Below are 23861 nucleotides of genomic sequence, written 5' to 3' on the forward strand. Positions count from 1 at the left end.
TAGAAGAGGAGACAGAAGCTGTTGGCTAACATCTACCTGATCTGCTGTGGATACAATGTTGTTATGATCTCCTAATTAAAGCTTTCCTTTCATTCTCGAGTAATAACAGAGTAACATCCAAATCATATCCTAGTTGTAGCAACTTACCTTCTGTTATAAAAACAGAAAACAATAAGAGAACAGTGTTATATACTTAATCAGAAAGAACAAAACAGCTGTTTCTCCCTATCTTCAAAAGTGTGAAAGTAAATTTCTTCCTTCATCCCCCAGAATTTGATCAAGTTGATCCTTTTATAGATCTTTTTTTAATCATACACCTCTTTCTTATCTTTCCCCTCAGTCTACAGTCCAGAATTGGGCTGCAAAGTAATTTATTAAAAAAAAGGCATCTGGGATACTTTTTGGTATCTGCTTTGAGCATCTAAAGAGACCATGAACTTCAGGTGGTAGGATGTGTTTGATCAAGGAAAACCAGTATGAATAACCACATTTAAAGCATACATGCTTATGAATGCTGTGTTTGTACGTTTTGGTACATGTAGAATATTTGAAGGTGTTTCTGTGGATGTGGTGCCAAATGTGTTTTCTGTAATGTTTCTGGAAAAGGTAATCAGTATAGAGAAGATGGAGGACACAAGCCTTCTCCCTAACCCCATCATTGTTAGCATAAGGAGCAAGACAGCATTTCAGTTCATTGAGCTGAAGGACCGGGATACTTTGGTGGAGAACCTGCTGCAGAGGCTAAAAGATGTGAATTCCATCAACCCAGTGCACTGCAACAACTTGCAAAATAACAATCAGGTACTGATCTTTCCTCTTCCTTTTCCTCTCCCACCTCTCCCCCCTCTCATCCCTTTCCCCCTTTTTCTCCTTTCCATCAGTTCATTATCCTGCCTTCCTTGGGGGATTGATCTTGAGCCAGTGATATCTGATGCCTTCTTTAAAGACCTGTCTGATGGGATGGAGCACACCCTCAGCAAGGTTGTGATTGACACACAAGCAGTGAATATGGTGGGCAGCAGGGCTGCCCTTCACAGAGACCTCAGCAATAGGGAGGAATGGGCTGATAGAGACCTTGTGAAGTTCAACAGAAGCAGATGTGAAACCTGGCAAAGTAGCCCTATGTGACAGGAGGGGCTGGGGACTGGCTGGCTGGAGAACAGCCATGTGGAAAAGGTGAGGGGCTCATGGTGGACAGCAAGTCGAGCTTATAAGTCAGCAGTGTGCTCTTATAGTACTGAGGGTCAGCACTATATAGGTTGTACTAGGAGGGTTGTAACCAGGAGGTCACAGGATGTCAGTATTCCCTTTTATTCAGCACTTCTGAAGCTGATCTGGAGTACTGTGTCCACTGCACAAGAAAAACGCTGATAAATTGGAGTATAGTGAAGGGCTACAAGACAGGATGGAGTACATGCTTTGCTAGGAGAGGTTGAGGGAGCAGGACTTCTTCAGCCAGTCTACCGCTAGATAGAGGGGAGTTAGAAGATGGAGGCAGACTCATCTTGGATGCACCATCTGAAAGATGAGCAGCCACAGCCTCAAGATGCAGCAAGGGAAAATCTGAATAGAAAAAAAGAGAAAGATTTCCTCTCAGGGGTGGACAGAGCTGGACCAGGCTGCCCAGAGGGGCTGTGGACTCTACTTTCTTGGAGCTACTCACCTTGACTGAGCACAGACCCCAGCAACCAGGTCTGAGAGCTCCTGCTTTGAGCAGGGGATTGAAAAAGATGGTCCTCTCCAACCTAAATTGTTCTCTGATTCTGTCTTTCAAATCCTAATAGTAAAAGACTGTTTGGTAGCTTGTCATGAAGGACATTTAGCATTTGCTAACAACTTTTGGTTTAAAGTACCAACCCTTTTCCTAACATGCAAATGAACAATAATTTGTATAAAGTCTTGAGTAAGACCTTTCCTCCTAAAAGGTGTGAAAGGTTTTAATGCAAAAGGCGAAGAGTAACCCAGCTCTGTGTCTTGAGTACAGTTGAGGATGTAGTTCTAAGCCTCTTTTCAGTCATTACCGCTTTGATTCTGCATTGCAGAACAGTCTTGCTTTTGGATCCATGTGTGTGCTGAGGGATGGTGAGCCTGCACATCTGGGAACAGAGGCTTCACAAATGAAGGAGAGAAGTGAATGTGAAAAGGAGAACAGTTACTTGCTCAATGCAGAAGCACTAAGGTCAGACTTTCATCAGTCACGAATATCAGGCCTTGATTTTGGAAAGGTATGTAACATTTGGGGGAAGCTGTAGGTGTTTTAGGGAGTTTTTTGTTTTTAAAAAAGCTGAGGTTATGTTCAGAAATATACACATTTTTAGTAAAATGCACTCTGTATTGGTTGGAGAAGTTAGATGTGAGATAACAGCTTTTTATTTGCTTGAACTTTTTTCTTCTCACTCCGCCCCCTTTTTGTTCTGGTGAATATTTATAATTTTTCTCTCTGTGTGGTGAATTGGATATGCAAAATGGGGAAAGTTGTAGTCCCTAGGGCAGGCTTCCCATTTCCATTGGTAATGGAAATACCTTGCAGAATTTCTAATATGTAAAATGTTTTTTGTTTACCAGTTCTCACATGCACATGATTTGTTCTTTTAAAATATATCTTCTTGTTCCCAGTCTAGGGAGCAAATCAAAGAAAGCCTGTGGGATGATCATTTTGTAGAATACGGCAGAACTGTGTGCATGTTTCGCACAGAGAAGATCAGAAAACTTGTTGCTATGGGAATTCCTGAATCCTTAAGAGGCAAACTCTGGCTGCTTTTCTCAGGTGGGCATGCTTAGATATGTTGGCTGTAGGCATCATCTGATTCTGGACATGACAAAACATTTAGGCAGGAAATCTCCCAAGGGCAGTTAAATGTCCTTTACATGGATCTTGTGATACTACTTACAGAAGAGAGATGATCTGAACTGAAGTAATAAATGCAAGGAAGTACCTAGGTAAATATGTAAAAATTTTGTCTCAGGATGACATCATATGATGTGCAGAAGAATCAAAATAACATCTTTGTAATCTATGTAATTTAAAATTTTTTCATAAAGCAGTGTTCATCTTCAAGCAGTAATTAGATTGTAGTATAAATATTGATTTAACCCTAGAGAAATCAAATTACTGCAAAATAATGACATCTTAAAGTCAGCAGTCCTGCTCCTGCTTCTTGTTGAATGTTGTCAGGGCTTACGGAAACTGGAGAGGGAAAAAACAACTCATTTCATTGACAGATCTGGCAGAGCCAGAATGTGCTTACAATATGATCTCAAGTTTAGTCATATGACATGTTCAGACATTTGTAAAAAGTGGAGCTTTTCCTCCTTGGAGGATGTGAACACCGCTGAATACATTTCTCCCAGTAATATGTGTGTCTGGTGAGGCACTGGAACAGGTTGTCCAGGGAAATTATGGATGCCCTGTCCCTGGAATTGTTCAGGGCCAGGCTGGATGGGGCTTTAAGCAGCCTTGTCTTGTGGAAGGTGTCCCTGCCCACATCAGAGGGGTTGGAACATGATCTTTAAGGTCCCTTCCAATGCAAACCATTCTTTCATTCTGTAATACTTTCTGCTGGACAACTCTTTTGCTCACTTAAGGTGTTTTGTATGATGTTTTGTCATGTAAGGTTTGCTAATGCTTATTTTGTTTTCAGGACATGTATTCTGCTAGGATTTTATCCCCCTGGAAATTTCAGTAAATTCACAGACCTTGGGGAAAACCATCTTACTTAGATCCTTTTGAGCAATAATTCCCACAACACTAAGTTTAGCATTGTCCTAATCCACTCCTGTCTTCCTCTGTCTCTCTTCCCGCTGCTCTCAGATGCCGAGACGGATCTTGCCTCCCATCCTGGGTACTACATACATTTGGTGGAGGCGTCCATGGGCAAGTGCTGTATGGCGACAGAGGAGATCGAGCGTGACCTCCACCGCTCGCTGCCGGAGCACCCCGCCTTCCAGAGCGAGACGGGGATCGCTGCCCTCAGAAGGGTGCTCACGGCATACGCACACAGGAACCCCAAAATAGGATACTGCCAGGTGAGAAATTCCCAGGGGTATAACACTCACTGTTTTGCTTTTTTCTCCTTCTCTCCACTCTCTGCTTTATTGTTCTGTTGGGAGTATTTTTAATGGTGCTTTTGGTAAATAAGGTCCCTTTAGTTAGTAACAATGCATAATTTTAGTTATTAAATGTCATTCACCCCAGAAAACAAGTAGGCTTTACAAAAGGCTTTGCCTTTATAAAAATACTCCTTCAGTGTTTTGCAAACTGCATTTAGAGTTCAGGAGGGAAAAAAATGTTTCTGATGCTTTTGTTTGTTCAAAAGTGCATTTCTTGCACTTGGAGGCACTACAGAGCAAATTGGCCTGCAGAGATGAGGTTCATGTAGTACACTGGGGCAGAGGCTTCATGAACCTTTCTGCCACTGTCTTTCAAAACTGATGATAAATGGTGAAAATACTTTGTCCAGATGGCCAGCTAAAATAACTTCAATTTCTGTGCAGCTCCCTGAATTCTCATTAACATCAGACCAGTCCTGATACAGAAAGTGGGGGGGCGAAAGCAGCCCCAAAACATCTTGCACTGTCAGTTACCTGCTTTTTATTTAGGCAAATCCTGTACTGTGCTTTTCTCCATTGTTTCCTGTTGCTCTTATGAAAAATGGTATACAAAGGCTTGAAAAACTTGTTACGCCTTTGGGTTGCAATTATGTATTTGCTGTCTATGTCTCTTTTTCTTCCTGGTTTTTTTTTTTTAGTTGTTTACATCATGTTGCGCTACTTTTCTTTCTATAAAAGTTGCCATAATCGAGCTTTTGTCACTAACAAATCCCATTTTCTTCTTTGCCCTTGTAAGTCTATGAATATTTTGACCTCCGTGTTGCTGTTGTATGCCAAAGAGGAGGAAGCCTTTTGGCTGCTGGTTGCTGTGTGTGAGCGAATGCTGCCGGATTACTTCAACCACCGAGTGATAGGTGAGTTCGTGTCTGTCTTCTTGCAGACAGGGAAGGGGCAGCCACACTGCACAGGGGTGAGTAAAATGCTCAGGGTCTGCTGAGATCCAGACCCCACAGATGAGGTGGTCCATCTACTTGTGTGGTGTGCAGGGACAGCAGTTCCAGCCAGAGTTGGTTTTGGTTTGAAGGGTTTGAATTGCAAGATCTATAAATATATGCTCAACTTTACAGCTTGTCTTTTTCTTTCCTGTTGATCAGAAGGTGGTGACACTTTTGCCTGTTAGGTAAAAATAGAAAAGCTTACAGATCTTGGTTAGAGACTTGAGCTGTTTAAGTTGAACCTAGGAAAGATCTGCTAGAGTAGGTATTTGTGATCTGAGCTGTCTGAATTGCCTGGCTGCTGGAGCAATGCAGGTTTGCAGCTAAATTAGCTATTTGTAATGAGGGCTGATACAAAACCCTCTGAATGTGAGATGCATTTAGGAAGTAAGCCCTGTCACTCTGCAGAGCGTGCCATGCACTGCGTGTGCTGTGTCTCCTGCTCTTTGCAGTGCAATTATTTTTAAAACTGTTGTGCAAACATCTGCCTCAAGCACAGAGAGGGGCTGAGCAGCTCCACACAGTAAGTGCAGGAATGCATACAAGAAGAGTATTTGTTCTTTGCAGTGAATTCCTCCCCTTGCAGAAATGTTTGATAGTTTTTTCCTCTTTTATGCTAACCTTAGCTACAGCGTCTGGTGTTACACCATTGCTGTGGCAAAGGGAGAGATCAGGGTCACTTGGGAGCAAATGGGGATAGGAGGAAATCCCTGGTGGTAGTGGTTCTGGGAGGTAGAAATGGTCTGGGCACTCTTATGATGTCTGGGGAGTGGAAGGAGATATTTGAGAGTATTTCCAGCCTTTTCCTCGAAGGATGGGATTGTCATACCTCCCTTCTGATACTGTCTTGCTGGACAGTTATTGTCTTGTCACTGAACTGGCAGGAAGTAAGTTCAAGCAGAGTTATTCTAAAGTTAGCTGGATGCTTAGGATGTTTTGTGGTGCTTTGAATGCCACTGATATTTTCAACTAGTGGACTGGGCATTGTAACTGTCCCACTTGTCAGAATTTTGGTTCTTGTCTCCCACGTGACTTTAAACTGCTATTTTGATGACTGACTTCCATGTTTGTCTGCCTCCTTCCTTGATTAAGAGAAACAGCTTTATCTGTCCTTGTGCATTTCTAGGTATCATCAGCGTGCCTTGAGTTACTGATAACTTTGATGCTTGCTGGGTTATTGCCCCTAAGTAGCATTCTCCACAGCCAAACTATAACTTGGCCAGCCATATCGCTGCCTTGAGTTATGCTTAATTTGGGTTTGTATCTTGCCTGTCAGTTGCCACGGCTGCAGTGTACATTGTTTGACTGCTGAGAGTCTTAATTGTCCTGTGTCTCTGTTTTCCTGTCCTCTGTACCCCAAGGAAAGAGTGCTGTGACTCTAGAAGACATACTGCCATGGCTCACTACGGTGCAGAGCCGGGAGCTTCAGCTCGGAAGTTCCCCTGCTCCCTCTGAATGGCAGAGGTCTAGTTTTTCAGCATGGTTGCTTCACTGAGCAGTTACTTCTGCAACTTTGGTTTACCCTGGAACTTAATGTGCCCAAATCGGTGCTACTGATCTTCTCCACCCTGCCCCACCTCTGGTTCCTGTTGCCCGAGTTAGTGTTCTTGGCTTCGCATTTCAGTCAACCTTCTTTTTTGATTTGCAACCAGCCCTTGTCTAAACTTTGTATTGTTTCTTCCTGCATAGCACTTCCAAGACCCAACTTTTCCTCTTTGTCTGTACTGCCAACACTGTTGTCCAAATTTTGATCTCTGTAACTTTGATGACCTCTGACCTTGCTACCTGTCACTGTGCTTTTCCTCTTCAGTGTCAGCCAGTAATCTCTACAGTCAAAACAGCTACTGAATTAATGACCTTGGTGATAGGAGGCCTTCTTCTCTTGGGCCTTTTCTTTATGACTTTCAAAATCTTCTATTTATTTATTTGTGTGTTTATTTATTTATAATTTTTGTTTTCAAAATTGCTTAGGCAATTCAGTCTTACTCGACCTTTTTACTTGCATAACATGACCAGCTCCCTCCTTCAGCCTTTCCATCTATCACCACTCTGTCCTTTCACAAGCATTTTCATTTCACTGCTTGCAAATGTGAAAGGCCTGCAGGCAGGGCTCCTCCTTCAGGAATTCCCTCTCTCCTTCTCCCCTGTGCAATGCATAGAGGAAATTATAAGCAGATAGCTGCAAGATAGAAACAAGTTGTTCTTGGGTCAAGAGTGATGGCAAGGGTCATGAATATCCTATTCTCGTTTACCATGACTTTTCTTTCCTCTGCATAAACCAGCAGGCCATCTTACCCTGCTTTATCTTAGTTAGGCTGTCATCATCTTGATACTGTAACTGTTGAAACACTGAAAACCTTATTTCATTTCTCTGATTTGCCTTTTCAGTCCTGGAGATATCATTTAGCTTGCATCTTGGGTCATCATTTTTTAAATGGATGCCCTGGTATTTTCCTACCTCATCATGGTCTCATGCTGTAACACGTTAGAGATTCAGTTGCTCAGATTTCATGATTTCTGGGAGCCCAATGAAAAGGTGGGCAGAAAATTCCCTTTGAATACATCTACTTGACTTTCATCTGTAATGTCAACACTTATTATAAAAAGATCTGTGAAATATCTAGGCAGCATTGCATGTTCCTTTTAAACATTCACTTTTGCCAGTGAGTCTGGAATGATCTTTTTATATGTATCTGCCTATCAGTCTCTGGCTTCCTTAAAAACCCTCTAAAACCAAGTCAATTTTTGTGTGTGTGTTAACTATGGCTATTAAATTGTTTGCATTAAGCTTATTAAAAAAACAAAACAAAACACAAAAATTGCCCTCTATTGAGTAACCCCAGTCTGTTTTCTCCTGTTTTCTTTACCCTTCTTGCTTATGACCATCTGATGTGAGAAGGCTTTCTCTTCAAAGCACCATGCTTGATGTGTTTCTCAAAAGCTCTTTGCATGCCCCTGGGCACTTACTTTTGATTTGTGGTGCTGTAATGTTTGTTCAGTCACCATTAGAAGCTCTCTGTGGCTTGATGTGAAAAGTTCTAAGACAGCAAAATGTCAGAGCTGGTTTTGTTTTCTCCATGATTTGGATGCAAAGCCAAAAGATGCTGCCGCTCTGCCACAGATTGTCCAGGTTATATTCTGCTTTTGAATAACAGAAGTTTTAAGTGCTAGGGATATATATGTCTCAGAAATTTCATAGCAATTAAAATAGTCTGCTAATATTAACAGAATATGGACTATGAGAAAGAAATGAAATAACTTGAAAGGAAAGAGAAAATACTTGAAAAGCCAACTGCATTTTGTACTCAGGAATATTTTTAACTTGTAGTGTCTTTGGTTAAAGCCCTGATGTGGCAGATCTGGTTTGTAGACACAGGCCACTTCAGTGATAAGAAACTAAATTGATTCTACAATAGCTGCTGACAAGGCAGAACTGAGCTAATAGCTAAAGCATAGCCTGGATCTGCTCTTTTGGAAAGACTGGTTGGGACAGTTAGGAAAGCTTTTATCTGGGCATTACACAAATCCTTTGTTCTTTATATATATATAATTATGCATGTAAGTATGTATTTATATCTGTGCATGTATTTATGTGTAAATACTTTTTTCCTACTTAGTGTGTGTAAGCCATATCTGGATTTCCATCTTACATTTCCTCACTTGGAACGAAAGCTTTACTGCCCACTTGCTTGAGTACATACACTGGAGAGGAATGCTTGCGGTCTTATTTTCACTGCATAGATCCCAAATCGAACAGTAAAATGCTTTAAGATTGCTTTTGCTAGCACTTAATTTCTATTTGCTCTGGTAGCTAAAACCAACAGCTGCTGCTATTATTATTTCATTGCACCCTAAAGACACTTAGGAGAATCAACACACTCTTTCTGCAGAAAGTTGTACAGTAAGGATTATGGACATGAGGGTTGGGCTGAGATCACAGCTGGAGCATGATGGGATTTTTCTTTGTACATGCATGTGTATCTTGTCAGTTTAAATTTTAAGAAACTCTTGCAGTTGATAGTTGACAGCAATGATTACCTTCAAAGAATATTTTTTCTTTATCAGTCCTGGCTAATACTGTTTTTTTGTGACTTGCAGGTGCTCAGGTAGACCAATCGGTGTTTGAAGAGCTTATAAAAGAGCAACTTCCGGAGCTGGCTGAACATATGAAGGATCTGACAGCCTTAGCTTCCATCTCTCTTTCCTGGTTCCTTACCCTTTTCCTTAGTATCATGCCCCTGGAAAGTGCTGTGAATGTTGTAGACTGCTTCTTCTATGATGGCATCAAAGCCATTTTCCAGCTGGGCTTGGCCATCCTGGAGGCCAACGCCGTGGATCTGTGTAACAGCAAGGATGATGGGCAGGCCTTGATGATCCTGAGCAGGTATGGCCATGCAGGAGCGCTCCTTCCATCTAGGCACCAGCAGGACCCTCCATGTTGCCTTGCTGCTGTTGCTGCTTTTGCAGTGTCTGCCTTAAACAATGGGCTTTGTACATGGGACGAGATGTCCTGTGAAATTTCCTGGCAGCGCTGAGACATGCATTGACTGCGTCAGCGTGCAATATTTACTGCTGCTCTTCGTGCCTTCCCTGGAGTGACAGGCTTCCTGCTCCAGCCTTCAAGGAGACAGAAGTTTTCTTCCTTGGGCAGCATTTAGTCATTTGGCTGGCTTGCTGTTCCTCAGATGAGTAATCACAAAGCCATTTTTGAAAAGCCAAGCTTGCCCCAAACCCAATTTATTTCTAAGTCTGAGCTATAAGAAGAGTATAGTGCAGTGTGATCTGTGTTCTTATGTATTTCTCCTCTTCAGGTTTTTAGAGCATGTCAAAAATGAGGAAAGCCCTCTACCACCTATTGGTAATCACCACGCATTCTTTAGTGATGACCAGGAAGCCTCTCCAGTCACTGAAATAGCAAACCTGATTCACGACTCCTATGAGGTAAAATACTGCTCTGTATCTACTGGTCACTTAAGTTAGAATTTTAAAGAAGAAAAAGGTTAAATTCAACATGGATGCTCTGGAAGTTAATACACATTTACAGATTCCTTAGCTAAAGTGCTCAAATACACAAGAGTAGGTGTATTATGAATACCTACACTGAGAGATCAGTTAGAGACTGGGTATGCTTTTTCTTCAAGGTCCTGCTGTACTTTAAAAGTTTTATTTCCAGTAAATGAGAAATACAAATATCACAAAACACTACACAAATAATAAACTTTTTTTCTTCTCTTGCAGAAATTTGGAGACCACTCTGTGGCACAGATAGAGCACATGCGCTACAAACACCGAATCCGTGTCCTGCAGAGCCACGAAGATACAACCAAGCAAAATGTGGTAAGTAGGGTATTACTTTGACTGAGGTAGCTTAACATTGCCTCTCTGGGGGCACACCGGTTTAGTTTTTAAAAAGCTGCCATCAAGCCTTGAAACAAGGGAGAATCATTACTGTCCCTGGAAGAAGTTCTTTCCTGGGATGCTGAGGATTTTTCTTTTGCAGCTGTGTGCATTATTTTCTAGGGTGGCTTTACAGTTAAGAACAACTGCAGGGCCATCCAGCCCAGTGTCTTGTCTCTGACCATGGCTGGCCCTGGGCAGATGCCTGGGGAAGAGTGTAAGAAGAGACAGAGCACGATGCGATGCTTCCCTGGCCTCCTGTGACCTGTAGCTTAGGGACTTCCTGTCTTTGTTTGTAATAGCCCTTGAGGGATTTCTCTTTCAATGGACCTGTCCAACTGTAGAACCTAAAGAAGGGGGAAACATTGCAAAGATTTTTCAATACTGTGGTTTCAGCTGTAGCATGTCAGTACAGTCCCTGCAGGGCTCATGGGCCTGCCCATGTCAGCGATGAAGGCAGTAGAGACTGTCACTAACATGATTTTCTTTCTTTTTAAGCTCAGAGTTGTCATCCCAGATGTTTCAATTCTTCCTGAAGATTTAGAGGAATTGTATGACTTGTTCAAGGTCAGTCTCCCTTAAAAGCGGGCAGTGCACTATTTGAGGCTTCTTTGGGTGTAACTTCCAGCTGTTACTTCGCATTGCTGCCCTGGACCTCATGTCCTGTGCCTGGGCGGTGCTGTTTGGATGGGATCATGCCATTTTGTGCTTTCCTTGGTTGCGCAGTTGTTAAAGAGGAGTAGTAAGTAATGCACAGATCCTTCAGAGGAGAATTGCTCCAGAGTTTCCTTTATAACTTGCTGCTTGGAAATGGTCTCTGACAAGTGAGGTTCTGGTAACTTTCACATGCAGAATAAATTAAATAATATGTAGCTCTGCTCACTGTGATCTTGGCAGTGCTTTTGAGTCCTGCTTTCTTAATGCTGTTTAAAGGCAGACTATTTTCCATAAGGGAAAGAAAACTCCACAAACATGTGTCCTTGCTATTTGTTCCTAATTTCTAACAGTTTTATTTCTTTTTTTTTTTTTTAAACTGAAAGGAGTTTCTACTTCGGTTCCTTTCTGTCAAGCTGATATTTGACAAAACTTGTAGTAAAGTTATTTGGAGACAGGGACATCTAAGCTTATACAACTGTACTTGATTTAGAGGTCCAAGCTTGTAATCAGTGTCCTTAATGGACTATTTCTTTTGTGTATTGTCCACAGCCATAAATACTGAGAATATGACTGTGGTATGTTGTTAGTGTTACACAGCTTTGTCACTAAGAGCAGGTCCTCCTTCCATTAGTGGTTGTAAGATGATGCTGCTGGAGCTTGTTTTTCAGTGCTTCGCTCCTGCTGCTCACTGCTGGTTTTGAGCTTTAACTGGCTCACACTCCTCTTATTTAATTTCTTGGTGGCAGTTCCTTTTTATTTTCCTTGCTTCCCTGAGGACAGCTTGCTTCGTTAGGACTCTTTGTTCTGCCTCTCCCTAAGGGAAGACTAATAGGTACAGTATCCAAATGGAGATGTCTGAGAGAGAATAAATGAGCAGGTCAAGCCTGTATAATGCTTACTCTGTGTTTTTTGTGACCCTCTGTACCTTTGGCTGGTTAGGAACATCCTGGGCCAGATGTGGCTAATAGAGTTTCAGTAGCCCACAGTGAATTTATTCCAAGAATTTGCACAGTCTCCCTTCAAATGTATTAATTATCCATTACAAATTGTGAGAGCAGTTGGCTGCTCTGATTGAAGATTTGCTTTTTCACACAGAAATGGTCTTGGTATCAGTGTGACACCTCACGCAAAGAGAATTTCGAGCATTTTACAGCAGTTTGATGTGAATGCCTTTTACTGCTGGTGGTGCTCTCTGACACTGTGCAGTGCAATAACCCCTCTCCCGCCTCCGATTTCTCCTAGAGGGAACATTTAATAAGGTGTTACTGGGAAATGACGAGCCCGGTGGCAGAGCGGCACGACCCCAGCCGGCCGTACGCTGAGCAGTACCGCATCGATGCCCAGCAGTTCACCAACCTGTACAGGCTGGTGTCGCCCTGGACCTGCGGGGAGCACACTGACGTCCTCGCCCAAAGGACCTTCCGGCTCCTGGATGAGAACATGGACCGGCTCATCGAATTCAAGGGGCTCGCCAGCTGCTTAGGTATCAGCTCACCTGCAGGGTGGAAGGTGGGCAGAGAAGGGGATGGCATGTGTGAGAGATGTGAATGTTAAAATGCCGTATGACTGGCAGGGGAGGATGTTTTTTTTAGGGCTTGTCATTATCCTAATCAGTGACCTTCACTGATTTTTTGTGTTCCAATCACCCAAAGTCAATTTGATTTAAAAGACAGCCTAAGGAGATGACTGAATCTTGTATTAAAAAATTGATATCTTAGACAATAGTAATTTTGTTTAAAATCTTGTATGAATTAAAATTATACTTGGGTCTGTATGGAATGCTAGGAAATCCTCTCTACTCGATGGCTGCTGTCAGTATATCTTTGAAATCTCAGTATATCTCTTTGTAACCACTTGTTAAAGACTTAATCTTAAACACTGCTGCTTGCCTTACACGTTGACTTCAAGCAGAACAAAAAAAATCTGGCCAGCAGGGACTGAGGGCTGCGCTTGGGTTGGTCTTGAGGCCACCAGCTGTCCTAATGAGATGAGGCTGCCTGTCCCAAAATCTGGCTGAAGAGAAAGTGCCATATCTCAACTGTTGCCTGATCTCAAGCGGGAAAAACTGAATCAACATTCAAAGCTTCAGTAAAAATCCATAAATTTTTGTTCTTGCCACTTAAGATTTTTAGAATTTTTTTATGTGAACCTTAAGGCATTCTGTATTATATTGTTATTTGATTTTGATTCTTAGATGGATATAACTTTAAATTAAAAAAGTTCTTCACAGTATTTCAGTGCATTTGAAAGTTTAGAATCTTATTTTTAGTGGTCATTGAGAGTGTGAATTATATTACACGTTAAATAGGTATCTCCTTTGGGCTTACTCTATAGAACAGCAGTAAGAGCTGAAGGGGAGAAATACTAAGAATATCATGTCCCCAGAGTTTTCTGTCTCTCCCCCCTCACATTCCTGTTAATCTGTGGCAGCAAACAGCCTTTGCTAGATTCCCTGCCATCCTCCATGATATTTTTAAACAATGCTGAAGCTCCATAGGCTTAGGTACTCCCAATCTACTTTACAAGAACAAAGACCAAACAGATGGCTGTCACCTGCTGTTCCTCATTGACAGGCACAACTTAAAGTAATACACTGGCCATGTGTTTATTGTCCATGTAAACAATTATCCTTTGTGCACAGAGAGATGCCTGATTTATTTTAAACTGTGGAAATGCGTGCTTTGGTTCACTTCCTCCTTGTTCTTTTTTTGCCTTGCAGATATTATGTATAATGGAGAAATGAATGAAAAGATAAAGTTACTATATAAGCTGCATATCCCACCGGGTAAGAAATCTGAAAGAGAATGAATACCTCTGTTTCCAAAAAAAAATCTCTTGCTTTTGGGAAAAAGCTGCTTAATGAAAATCTTAATCTTGCTTCCTTCCAACTGGGAGCGTATAGGATGTACATTTGTAGTTACGCTCACCACATTTTACAAATTACTCCAGTCAAACCTTTTTTGGATGAAATTTATAGATTACGATGTCACACATCTGCTGTATTCAGAGATCTTTTGCAACCAATTACATGGTTACTTCAAGACAAAATATGAACTGAAATAACATTTTTGAATGGCTTGTACTCCATGTACAGTAGAGATCTCCTTATCATATCTTGATCCAGTTTTGATCAGGTGACAAAATTCTGTGGTAGTTCCTCTGTTCAGAGATTTTAATTAAATGTGCCATTCTTGGCAAACTTCCAACTGCAGAATAAGTCTTACTTACAGTAACATAATTTTAAATACTTAAAAGTATTTAAAAACTTATTTGCCCCATTATTTTGCTTTCTTCAAATATCTAAGTTCTAGAAACATAAATAACCGTTATGCAGAATTCAAAGGATTACATTTGTCACTTTTTTTGGATAGCTCTCACAGAAAATGAGCGAGACAGCCAGTCACCATTAAAGAATCCTTTGCTGTCAACATCAAGACCGCTAGTGATTGGAAAATCAAATGGTATGTCCAAAGTGGTTCTCTAATGCGTGTGCATATGAGATAACCCACTTGTGATCCCTACCATGTTATCTCTGCTCTCTGGGGTTTATTTTGAAATGTAAATTTACTCCAGTGACTTGAAAATTAATTCTCCTTTTTATGTCTGCTCCAAAAAAAGGTGATGCAGTAGATTACCAAAAGCAGTTGAAGCAGATGCTGAAGGATCTAGCCAAAGAAAAAGATACTAAAACTGAAAAAGAATTGCCAAAAATGAGCCAGGTATGTACCTTAGAGATTGTAATCTGTTTTTAAGTAAGTGTACTTAAAATGCAATGACTGAATACAATAGTTTGCCTCTTTCTGTGAAAGTGTGACTTCAGCCTGTACTTACATTCAGTCCTTCATGCATCAAGGATTGGGGTCCTCTGATCCACGGAAAATGTGTTTAAAAACTCTCAGCTACCTTTTTAGCAGCTCCCTCTACTCAGACTGTCTGGTGAACAGAATTTCAGATTTACACTCACCTGAAGCAGAACAGGCAAGCAAACAGGCTTATGCAGGCAGGATAAAGCCCTCCTCCTAAGCCCAAGAATTCTCGGGAACGCATATTGCTCTTCTGTCTTCCCATACCTCCTCTGCACCAAACCAGTGACTTCTTAGTCCACCACCAACTGGGACTTGCCCTGTCATAGCCAAACACTGACTAAAACTGCATGAAGTAAAACAGCTGAAGGCTGTTGTCATCTTACTATCTCCTCCCTAATGCCAGTAGCTTTTTATTATGTTGCTGGCATAAGGAAATCTACTGGAGGGAAAAGGGTCCCATATTAGTAAAACAAACTGGTGCTGGTACATAAAGTTTTAAATGGGTGGCATGTATCTCACCTGTCAGCTCAGCAGGGACACATGAGCTCTCCTAAAGGCATCACACTGAGGATATGGAAACATCCTCTCTAGTCTGATAATCACCTGTGATGGGTGAGTGAGGGAGGGAAAGAAGCTGGGAAGATGTCTGAATTCTGCTGGCGGAAGAAAAAGATCTGGGGAAAGATGGGAGAGAAACAGAAGGGAGGTGGCTTGCAGGCCTGTGGATGACTTTGGTTATAACTCACTCTGTGTAACAGCCACCAGTAAGGGACTATCCCTTGCCTTATATCTCACTTGCCCTCTGGCCACCTGGTAGGTCCAGATCTCCTTCATCAAGGCATCAAAATACTTCACTGCTCTGTTCCCTCTTTGATTTCAGCACAAGGATTCCTAGCACCAGTGGGGGTTGAAATCCCTTCACTAGCATTTTTTAAAAGCAGACAGAAGCTATAAATGAGCATATAAATGTACACAGCATTCTGCCTGCCTTTGCAGTACCGGGCCCTCCCCTGACTCCTGCACTGATCCCATAACATGGCTGTTCAGTACTTTGATGTTGGTTTTTCATTCTTTACAGAGAGAGTTTATTCAGTTCTGCAAGACGTTGTACAGCATGTTTCATGAAGATCCAGAGGAGAATGATTTGTATCAAGCCATTGCCACTGTGACCACACTGTTACTTCAGATTGGAGAAGTAGGACAAAGAAGCATCAGCCTGGGGAGTGGATCAGATGAGTTCACTGAGGACTTACAGCCCGAGGCCTCTGCTTCAGACCAGGATGCTGTTTTTACTGACACTGTGAAGACCCCTCACAAAGACTCTCAATCTTCTCCTGTGACTGAAGGGGACTGGACTGTCTCTTTTGAACATATTTTAGCATCCCTCCTGACTGAACAATCATTAGTTAACTTCTTTGAAAAACCCTTAGAACTGAAACCAAAACTTGAGAATGCAAAGCTAAATCAATATAGTCTCAAAACAAATGGAGTGAGCTGCTCACCACGGAATGAACATACAAAACCAAACATGCAGTAGCAGCAAACATGTAAAAATTGAAATGCACTGAAATTATGCCAAAGCACATACTGTAAAAGGCTTTCAGTTAGCAGTGGACTTCTGATAATTTGTTGGTCTGTGGTTTTCAGTTTAAGAGCTTTAAAAGCTAAAGGGTGCGTAGGTTTGTTTTGTGCCATTGATTTATTATGTTCTTGTTTTGAATGTAAAAGGAAACATCTGTCTACAGTGTGAAGACACTGAAGCCCTCTTCCGCACTGGGAGACCAGAGGCTGGCTCCAGTTGTCCTTTTTTTTTTTTTTTAAACAGGGGAAAACACTTCTCATCTGCTGTCTGCAGTTTGGGTTGCCTTTTTTTGCACTAATACTGAAACCTGTTTCAATGCTGGTAATTGAAACTATTTTAATATATTTGATTGTATTCCAATTTGTATGTCTTGCTCAAATGATAAATGTACATGGACTGTGCTTCTGATGTTTGTCTGTAAAAACATGCACTTTTCAATAAACCCTTTTTGTACAAGACTGGCATTGACAGTACTTACTGATTTATGGAAGGTAAGTACTTTTAATCCTTACTTCGCTACACAGATTCCCTGAGTTAACATGATCACAGTTACTTCACTAGTCAGAAAGCTGTTTCCATGTAGCATACAGAGCTGCTTTGGGAGAAGCCTACTGAGTCTGCCTACGAGGCCAGCAGGGGACTAAATACAGGGAACTTACGTCATCCACAAGAGATTACATGTATGAAATATATGAGCCATCAGTTTTCGTTGGGTTTTCCTTGTTTTGTGTTTTTTAAACAAACTTGGCCTTAACTTAAAATACCTGTGTAGTGTCTCTTTACTGCCCCAGGAACAGAACAAAAGCAGCAGGACTTTGCCATCCACAAAGAACATTCACATCTTCTCCTTATTCCATTCACATGTAACAGAAGTCTACAGTATCTTTAATTAAGCAAATTACACCATGATGCACAAGTCTAAAGAAAACAAGATACTTTAAGATGTTGGTACCTGTTCAACTCAATGTTTCACAGCTGAGAGCTTGAAGAGACTGGACAATAAAACCAACAATTTAGGAATAAACTTTCTTTTTATCCTTTTATTGTAATACAAATCTGATTAATTTTCATCCACATTGACTGTCTGTAGACCTGCAAAACAAGAAATTGTATCACCACCTGTTACTAAGACAGTTCCCTTAAAGTATATGGAAGTCTTCACAAGAAAATGGGAAGCTGTTTCAAAGCTAGTTAGTTGATCTACTTCTGGAAAAGCAAACTATATAGGCAAGTATGATACAACATGAAGTTGGTTTTTTTATATGCAGAATTGATTTTTCTCAGATGACAAGCAGAAAGGGCTCAACCTGCCTGAGCTTTTTACATCAGAGGATGGGCTTTATATGGGAAAACAAACCTTAAAACTACCCTAACAAACTCTGGCCAGTGTTTCTTGATCTCTCAAAATTTACATGACTATTTCACAAAATTCTGTATTCATTTTAATGCAGATCAGGCAAGCTAGCAGCCCTGGTTTCTACAGCAGATATAGTTTAAGCAAGCATTTTGGCCCTTCAGCATGCTTTTCATCTGAATTTTGTACTGCACGAGGAGCTGTCCTGCTTTGCTACTTGTGCAGAGAAACATGGCATGAGAGATGGCATGCAACCTTCCTCACCTTTGAATGTTGTCACTGGTACATAGGTGACCAGTGTGTACAGTTTGTTTGGTGAATCTTCATCCTCATTGCGCTTTCTGGACAAACGTACACGGATACGGTAAGGAACATTCCTAAAATGAAGATGGCAGATTAATTTTTAGTAAACTATGTACTGAAACCTGTGAATTCATTGAAAAGTTCTTTTTTCCATAATTACTCCCCCCCCAAATTCTTAAGCTCTGCCTATTTGTGCAAAGACATGATGAGTCAATTCTCTATCTCACCCTCATAGTAAGAGAAAAATCCTGTACCTTTAAGAGATTGTACTGTTTGCCTTAAAAGAGATTTTTAGGGTTTTTTTTGTTTAGTTTTAATAAAGTAGGAGGTAGGATTGAAGTGAGCCTTGAATAAGATGAATCCATAATCCAGTAGGTGCATTAAGTCAGAAGTGCATCACCTGTCCACTACTGATCCAGGAAATTGTCACTTCATCATCAGCTGCGAAGGTGATCATGAAGTGAACATGATCATCATGAATGTGAACATGAACACCATGAACATGATCAGCAAGCAGCTGTTACTAACAAGCATTTCTTACTACAATAGAAAATGGTGAGGAAAAACCCACCAATCTGCTGTGAAAGCCCAAGGCCCCTGTCCAGAGTTAAAGTACTGCCCAATCTGTAAGCCAGAAGTCACATGGAAATTCTACTGAGCGTCTAACCTGAACGAAGATCTTACTTAGAGGCACACAACTGATCAACATTGCTTCCTCACTAAGCCCCTGGAATCACAACTAAATTACACAGATGATTTTGTTTGTAACAGGGAAGTCACAGTGTAGCAGTACGCAGTAATCAAGACACAGGAACTTGCTTTGCTTTACTCCCTTCCTGACACAAGTCAAAAGCATTTTTCATACTTAATGTAAGTCACTCACTATCATAGGAGCTGACATGGGTGATTTTAGCCACTCCTGATCCTTCCAGAGGATGATATCTTACTTTGCATACATTATGTATTCTAACGAGTAAAAACTGCAAGCTCAAACTGGAAAGACAGATACGGTGACTTCTTGCTCCACAGACCACACTGCTACCAGTTAATATAAGGAAGTCTTGGTTAGTAGCCTCACTACAAACCTCTGAAGTTATGCTGTTTCCTGCTTCCACTGCTACTTCTTCATTGGTATGAACTGTAAAGTTTAACAGGAAAGACAGAAAACCCCTGTCTACAAGACCCAAAAACTTAGTCCCACTCTGCTTTTGAAGGAAGGGTTGGTCACACAATACCAGGTAAACCACTGTAAATATGACTCAGGAATCCAACTCCCAAAAGACAGGGTTTAAAACTCTGTGTATCCAGTGCATCACTCAAAACATCAATCCCAATTAACCTTTTATTATGGTTTAAGAAGTTCCACTCCTCACAGCAGTTCTTTCGGACCATTTTTACACATGTCAAATGCCAAATCAGCTGCCTCTGTAGCAGTGATTTAATGGAAGCCGTAGTTTTTGACCCTCAAACTACTTATCATTTGTCCTTTGAAGAAAAGATTAATGGCCCTATTTAAAACACACCTACTTACTACCTCGCATAGCATTTATCATTTCAGCAGGCTTTAAAATCTAATCCTGTTCAGACACACTACACAAATCCCAGGCACCTATCTTGGGACCAAAGGTATCACTAAAAGGCCATAAAAAGTGTCTGCTGTGATAGGGGTCAGGGTACTTCAGTATTACAATACCCCAATCCTTTCTCTTCCCCCACCCTCCACCCCTAAACCCACATTCCTTCTTTTCTTCACTTTATTCTTATTAGAAGTAGAAGGAAGCTCTTTCAGTCCCAGAGTTTGCCAAAGCTTTGCTACAAATATGCTGGGAGAACTGACCAGAATACAGAGCTGACAGAAAGATTAGCTTGGCATGTATGCTGTAAGAAAAAACGCATCTGCAAAGAAAATGCAAACACTGCAAGAAGCATACAAATGCTTCTACCTCTCCAAGTCCTTCCACACCCAGTAAGGAAAGCTGCAGAAACCCACCTTATTCCTTTAGCCCAGACTGCTTTGTTCAATCTGGTGTCAATGCGAACATCGGGAGTACCCATCTCTTTCATCGCAAACTTACGGATCTCCTTGAGAGCGCGTGGTGCCCGTTTCTTGAAGCCCCTGGGACAAACACAAGAGCCATTTCTTTAACTTCAGGACACTGTCAGCATTCAATGTTGCACGTTGCAGCATTCGCTGGTGTTCTCTAAACACACAACCTAAAGAACTGTGTTCAACAGCAGACAAACAGCTGCATCACAGCATAACTACATTTTTACCCTGGTAGGCAGCTACTAACCTTGTGCCTAACAGAAACCTCGTATACTTAGGGAGAATAATTTCAGTAAAACTAAGCAACCCCAAGATCTCCTGAATCTTAAGCCTTCAGTTTTAATGTCAGTGTGTTGGAAGATCACAACATTACTGGAGAGATCAGAGGTTTCAGACACTGAATAGAAGGCCTATGAGAAAAGCAGTGCAACAATAGTAATACAAACTTGACAGAACTGTAACAGTATTAAAATAAACTGCAGAAGAATAAAACTGACATTATTCTGAATAACAGCTTCTCCTACACAGTACTTACTTTCTCTCATGCTAGCAGGATGGCACCAGTACCACCATCAGAACTGAGTTTTTTTACCATAGCTTGTCTCATGCCCATTATGGATAGATCCTGCAGGACTGGGCATTCACAAGAGAAGTTAGAGCTGCACTGTGAGTGTTTTGCCATATATGTTATACTCACACTGTGACATGAAGCTGTATCAGTAGTGCCTGAGGTCCCACGGTGGGTTATATTTAGTATTATTTGCACATCGCTGTTGATATTTAGTGTTAGAAATGGGAAGTGGGTGCATGATTACAAGTGAGACAAGCATTAAACAGAAAGCATTACAGTCCTAGCACACACCACACAAAAAGTGGATAACACAAAAAGAAAAGTGGATAGCAGGATCATCTGCCTTAAAACAGACTGAACTGCCAATCAACAGGCAAGGCCAGAACATCTTATTGCCAATTAAAAAATACCACTGCCTCCCCCTCTCACCCATGGTTTTACAATATTTCACTGCCTCATTTCTCTCCAAGTTAACTTCAGCCATTTCCCCAATCATTTTGATTCAGCTTGTGTCTTCCACATGACTGCAGCCATACACAGAATGCAAGGGTGATGCAGTTTCCTCTCAAATACTTCACTACTACACGGTTTTACGAGGTTCAACATTTTATCAGGTAAAATTCCATCTACACACAACAAATATCCTTTTAACTCAAATCATACCCGAATTTACACCTCACATGACTTCACGACAAGCACAAAGCCAATCATTTGACTACAGCAATATATAATTTCTAAAACTTAAATCAGTGGGCTAAACTTTAAACATATGCCTGGGAAAGAATGACAACCTGTGCACAGAAGTAAATAAGTAAATAACTTCAAATTCAAGTCCTGGAAACTCACCAGCAAAGAAAGCCACATACAAAGTGTGGCGCTGCACAGGTACAGAGCTACTTACTCGGGACACAACCGAGGCACAAGAGACCGCAAACAACATGCAATAAGGACAGTCCTCCTCTGCCCTTTAAAGCCTATTGAAGCCGCATCCAAATGCCACTTAACATAAGGGATAACAACAACTTACACGCCATGGATCCGCTTGTGAATGTTGATGGTGTATTCCCTCGTTACCACCTCGTTGATGGCAGAGCGCCCCTTCTTCTTCTCGCCGCCTTTCTTTGCAGGAGCCATCTGAGCAACGCTGAAAAACATCCGTACACGCGTCAAACCAACTTCCCTCGGGACTTTTCCCGTCCCCTTCCCTCCCGTCCTCCCCAGACCCTTACGAACCACACAACTCCCACATTCGGAACTGTAAACCTAAACCTAATTAACCCCCGGGTCGCACCAGTCGCAGGCTACACGCAGCACCTTTCCAGTATCACAAGTGCTTTACTCTATCTGCCTGAGAGGCGCAGGAAGCACACCCGATACTCTGAACACCTCACATGAAGAGCGGGCTCCCGGCCAGCCCCAAGCGCTCCTACGATGGCCCCGTCCTGATCCTGTGTGTCCAAAGCCCTCCTTCCTCAAGGCGACCCGGCAGGGCAGCTCAGCCCGGCCCGGAATGAACATGACGATGCCTAAGCGGCTCCTTCCAGGGACTGACAGCACGGGCCGTATCCACCTCCCATCTGTCCCGCAGGCCTCCCCGGGCCTGAGAGACGGGGGTGGAGGGCAGGAGATGGGCCCCATTCCCGTCGAACGGGGGCCCGCCGGGAGCTCCCAGCCGGTGCCCCTCGCACCGGGCCGCCCCCCGCGCCGAGCCGGGCCAGGGACCCCCCGCGCCGCGGGGTCTGCGGGGAGGATGGAGGCGGATTCGGCGGGACGGGCCCCCACCAGCACTCACCCTGCCCGGGCACAGGCCGGAAAGGAGCGCGCGAGGCACTCCGGGAAACAGGAGCCCTTCCGGGACGAGGGTGGGAACAGACTGCGCCGGCGCCGGGAGCGGCTCGGCGGGGCGGGGCTGGCCTGAGGGGGCGGGGGCTGCGTGTGCCGGTGCTGGGGGTGTTGGTGGGGCCGTGTGTCTGTGTGTCCGTACCGGGGGTGTTCAGTCTGTGTGCCGGTACCGGCGGTGTTTGGTGCCCGCGCCCTCTTTAGCCTCTCTCCTGTGAGTTGTGTGGTGGGCTCAGCTTGGCGCAGTTGTGCTTCTAGCAAACGTTTTTCCCCCTTCAGATCTGTAGCTCCTGTTCCCGAGACAGAAGCGAAGCATGGAGCAGTGGCCTGCTGTAAGCACCCCGCCTGGCCACCTGCCCAGAAAACCGGCCCAAACTGAGGGATTGTATTGGAACAAGCTGGATCTCGGCTGTAATGAACTAAAACAACAGCCCAGCTCCGTGAAGAGAACTAGCATTGCCTTGTGTGTGCAACAGGGAACAAGTACAGTAACCCCAAACCAGAATGTGTGTACAGGGAAGAAATGAGACAGATCATGAAAAACTGGGTCTTGACATAAATCTGCTCTTGCAACCACTTTGTATCCTTCCAAACAGTGTAATAAGCCAACTTAAGGCAACCCAACACTATTTGCAGCTTCTCTCTGTTAACAGCTTACAGTGCTGCTAGTTTTAGAAAAGTGCTTCAAGGCTGAGCATGGTTTGGACATACCACTGGCAGTTGGGAGAGAGATGTGGGTGTATTATCTCTGAGAGTAAAACAAAGGAATTTTCCCTTTCTGGGACTTCTGTCACAGTGGTTGAGATCCATCAACTGCTGCTTCCACATGTTTTTCTTACGAGGTACTCATGTTCCTTTGTTACCTCTTCCTGCCTGAACTTACAGATTTCTCCTCCCCTTTCCCAGGATAAGGCCTTACAGGAGCGGCTGGAATTTATAAAGTTAGCCTCCAACTTAGCCAACTGGGCTTCACTTAGGTTTGTCTATAGTTTATGGAAAGAGGGAGGTTCCTTCAGACATTAAGTGAAACCTTTGGATTTAGCTTTCTAATCTTCATCTGGTGGGGTCACTCTTGCTTCACTGAACACAAGAATTTAAAGAGATGAGTCGGCTAACTCACAGAGGTACCTAAAGATGGCAGCAAAAACACTTTCTTACAGACCAGATCTATTAGCTAAACACTTCCTAGAGACTAGACTTGATTCCCTTATATTCTTTCAGTGAAATAAACCTGCGGAGTTGTATGGACTGAAATACATG

General features: G+C 42.5%; 2 protein-coding genes across 5 annotated transcripts in view; one reads left to right on the forward strand and one right to left on the reverse strand.

Annotated features, from left to right (window-relative positions):
• Positions 1-16945, forward strand: part of TBC1D8 (TBC1 domain family member 8) — a 51552-nt gene extending 34607 nt beyond the window's left edge. For 3 of the 4 annotated variants that reach the window (XM_017818432.1, XM_017818433.1, XM_017818434.1), the window contains exons 7-20: positions 607-801; positions 2043-2225; positions 2617-2767; positions 3812-4026; positions 4847-4964; positions 9144-9429; positions 9857-9986; positions 10284-10382; positions 10941-11009; positions 12342-12582; positions 13819-13884; positions 14471-14560; positions 14718-14818; positions 15984-16945. In XM_017818432.1, coding sequence (XP_017673921.1) covers positions 607-801; positions 2043-2225; positions 2617-2767; positions 3812-4026; positions 4847-4964; positions 9144-9429; positions 9857-9986; positions 10284-10382; positions 10941-11009; positions 12342-12582; positions 13819-13884; positions 14471-14560; positions 14718-14818; positions 15984-16442 — 2403 coding nt within the window. In that variant the 3' untranslated portion in view covers positions 16443-16945. Of the gene's footprint in view, positions 1-606; positions 802-2042; positions 2226-2616; positions 2768-3811; positions 4027-4846; positions 4965-9143; positions 9430-9856; positions 9987-10283; positions 10383-10940; positions 11010-12341; positions 12609-13818; positions 13885-14470; positions 14561-14717; positions 14819-15983 lie in introns of those variants that run through there. The other variant, XM_017818435.1, reaches the window with a different exon arrangement.
• Positions 16946-17351: 406 nt separating this feature from the next.
• On the reverse strand, positions 17352-22687 carry RPL31 (ribosomal protein L31). Its single transcript, XM_017818436.1, has 5 exons — positions 22555-22687; positions 21790-21906; positions 20135-20260; positions 18106-18218; positions 17352-17579 (listed from the first exon to the last, which is right to left on the reverse strand). The coding sequence occupies exons 2-5, from the start codon at positions 21894-21896 to the stop codon at positions 17548-17550; spliced, it is 378 nt and encodes a 125-aa protein (XP_017673925.1). The 5' UTR covers positions 21897-21906; positions 22555-22687; the 3' UTR covers positions 17352-17547.
• Between the last annotated feature and the right edge of the window lie 1174 nt (positions 22688-23861).

The sequence above is a fragment of the Lepidothrix coronata genome, unplaced genomic scaffold (genome assembly GCF_001604755.1).
Source record: "Lepidothrix coronata isolate B3197 unplaced genomic scaffold, Lepidothrix_coronata-1.0 Scaffold68, whole genome shotgun sequence".
Classification (NCBI taxonomy): domain Eukaryota; kingdom Metazoa; phylum Chordata; class Aves; order Passeriformes; family Pipridae; genus Lepidothrix; species Lepidothrix coronata.

Bases quoted from the DNA above. Each gene is read 5' to 3' on its own strand.
- RPL31 (XM_017818436.1), bottom strand. From the start codon at position 21,896: ATGGCTCCTGCAAAGAAAGGCGGCGAGAAGAAGAAGGGGCGCTCTGCC. The intron at 18,219-20,134 runs GTGGGTTTCTGC...TCTTCATTTTAG, and splicing joins GTCTGGGCTAAAGGAATAAG to GAATGTTCCTTACCGTATCC. The intron at 17,580-18,105 runs GTGAGGAAGGTT...CTTGTTTTGCAG, and splicing joins ACCAGTGACAACATTCAAAG to GTCTACAGACAGTCAATGTG.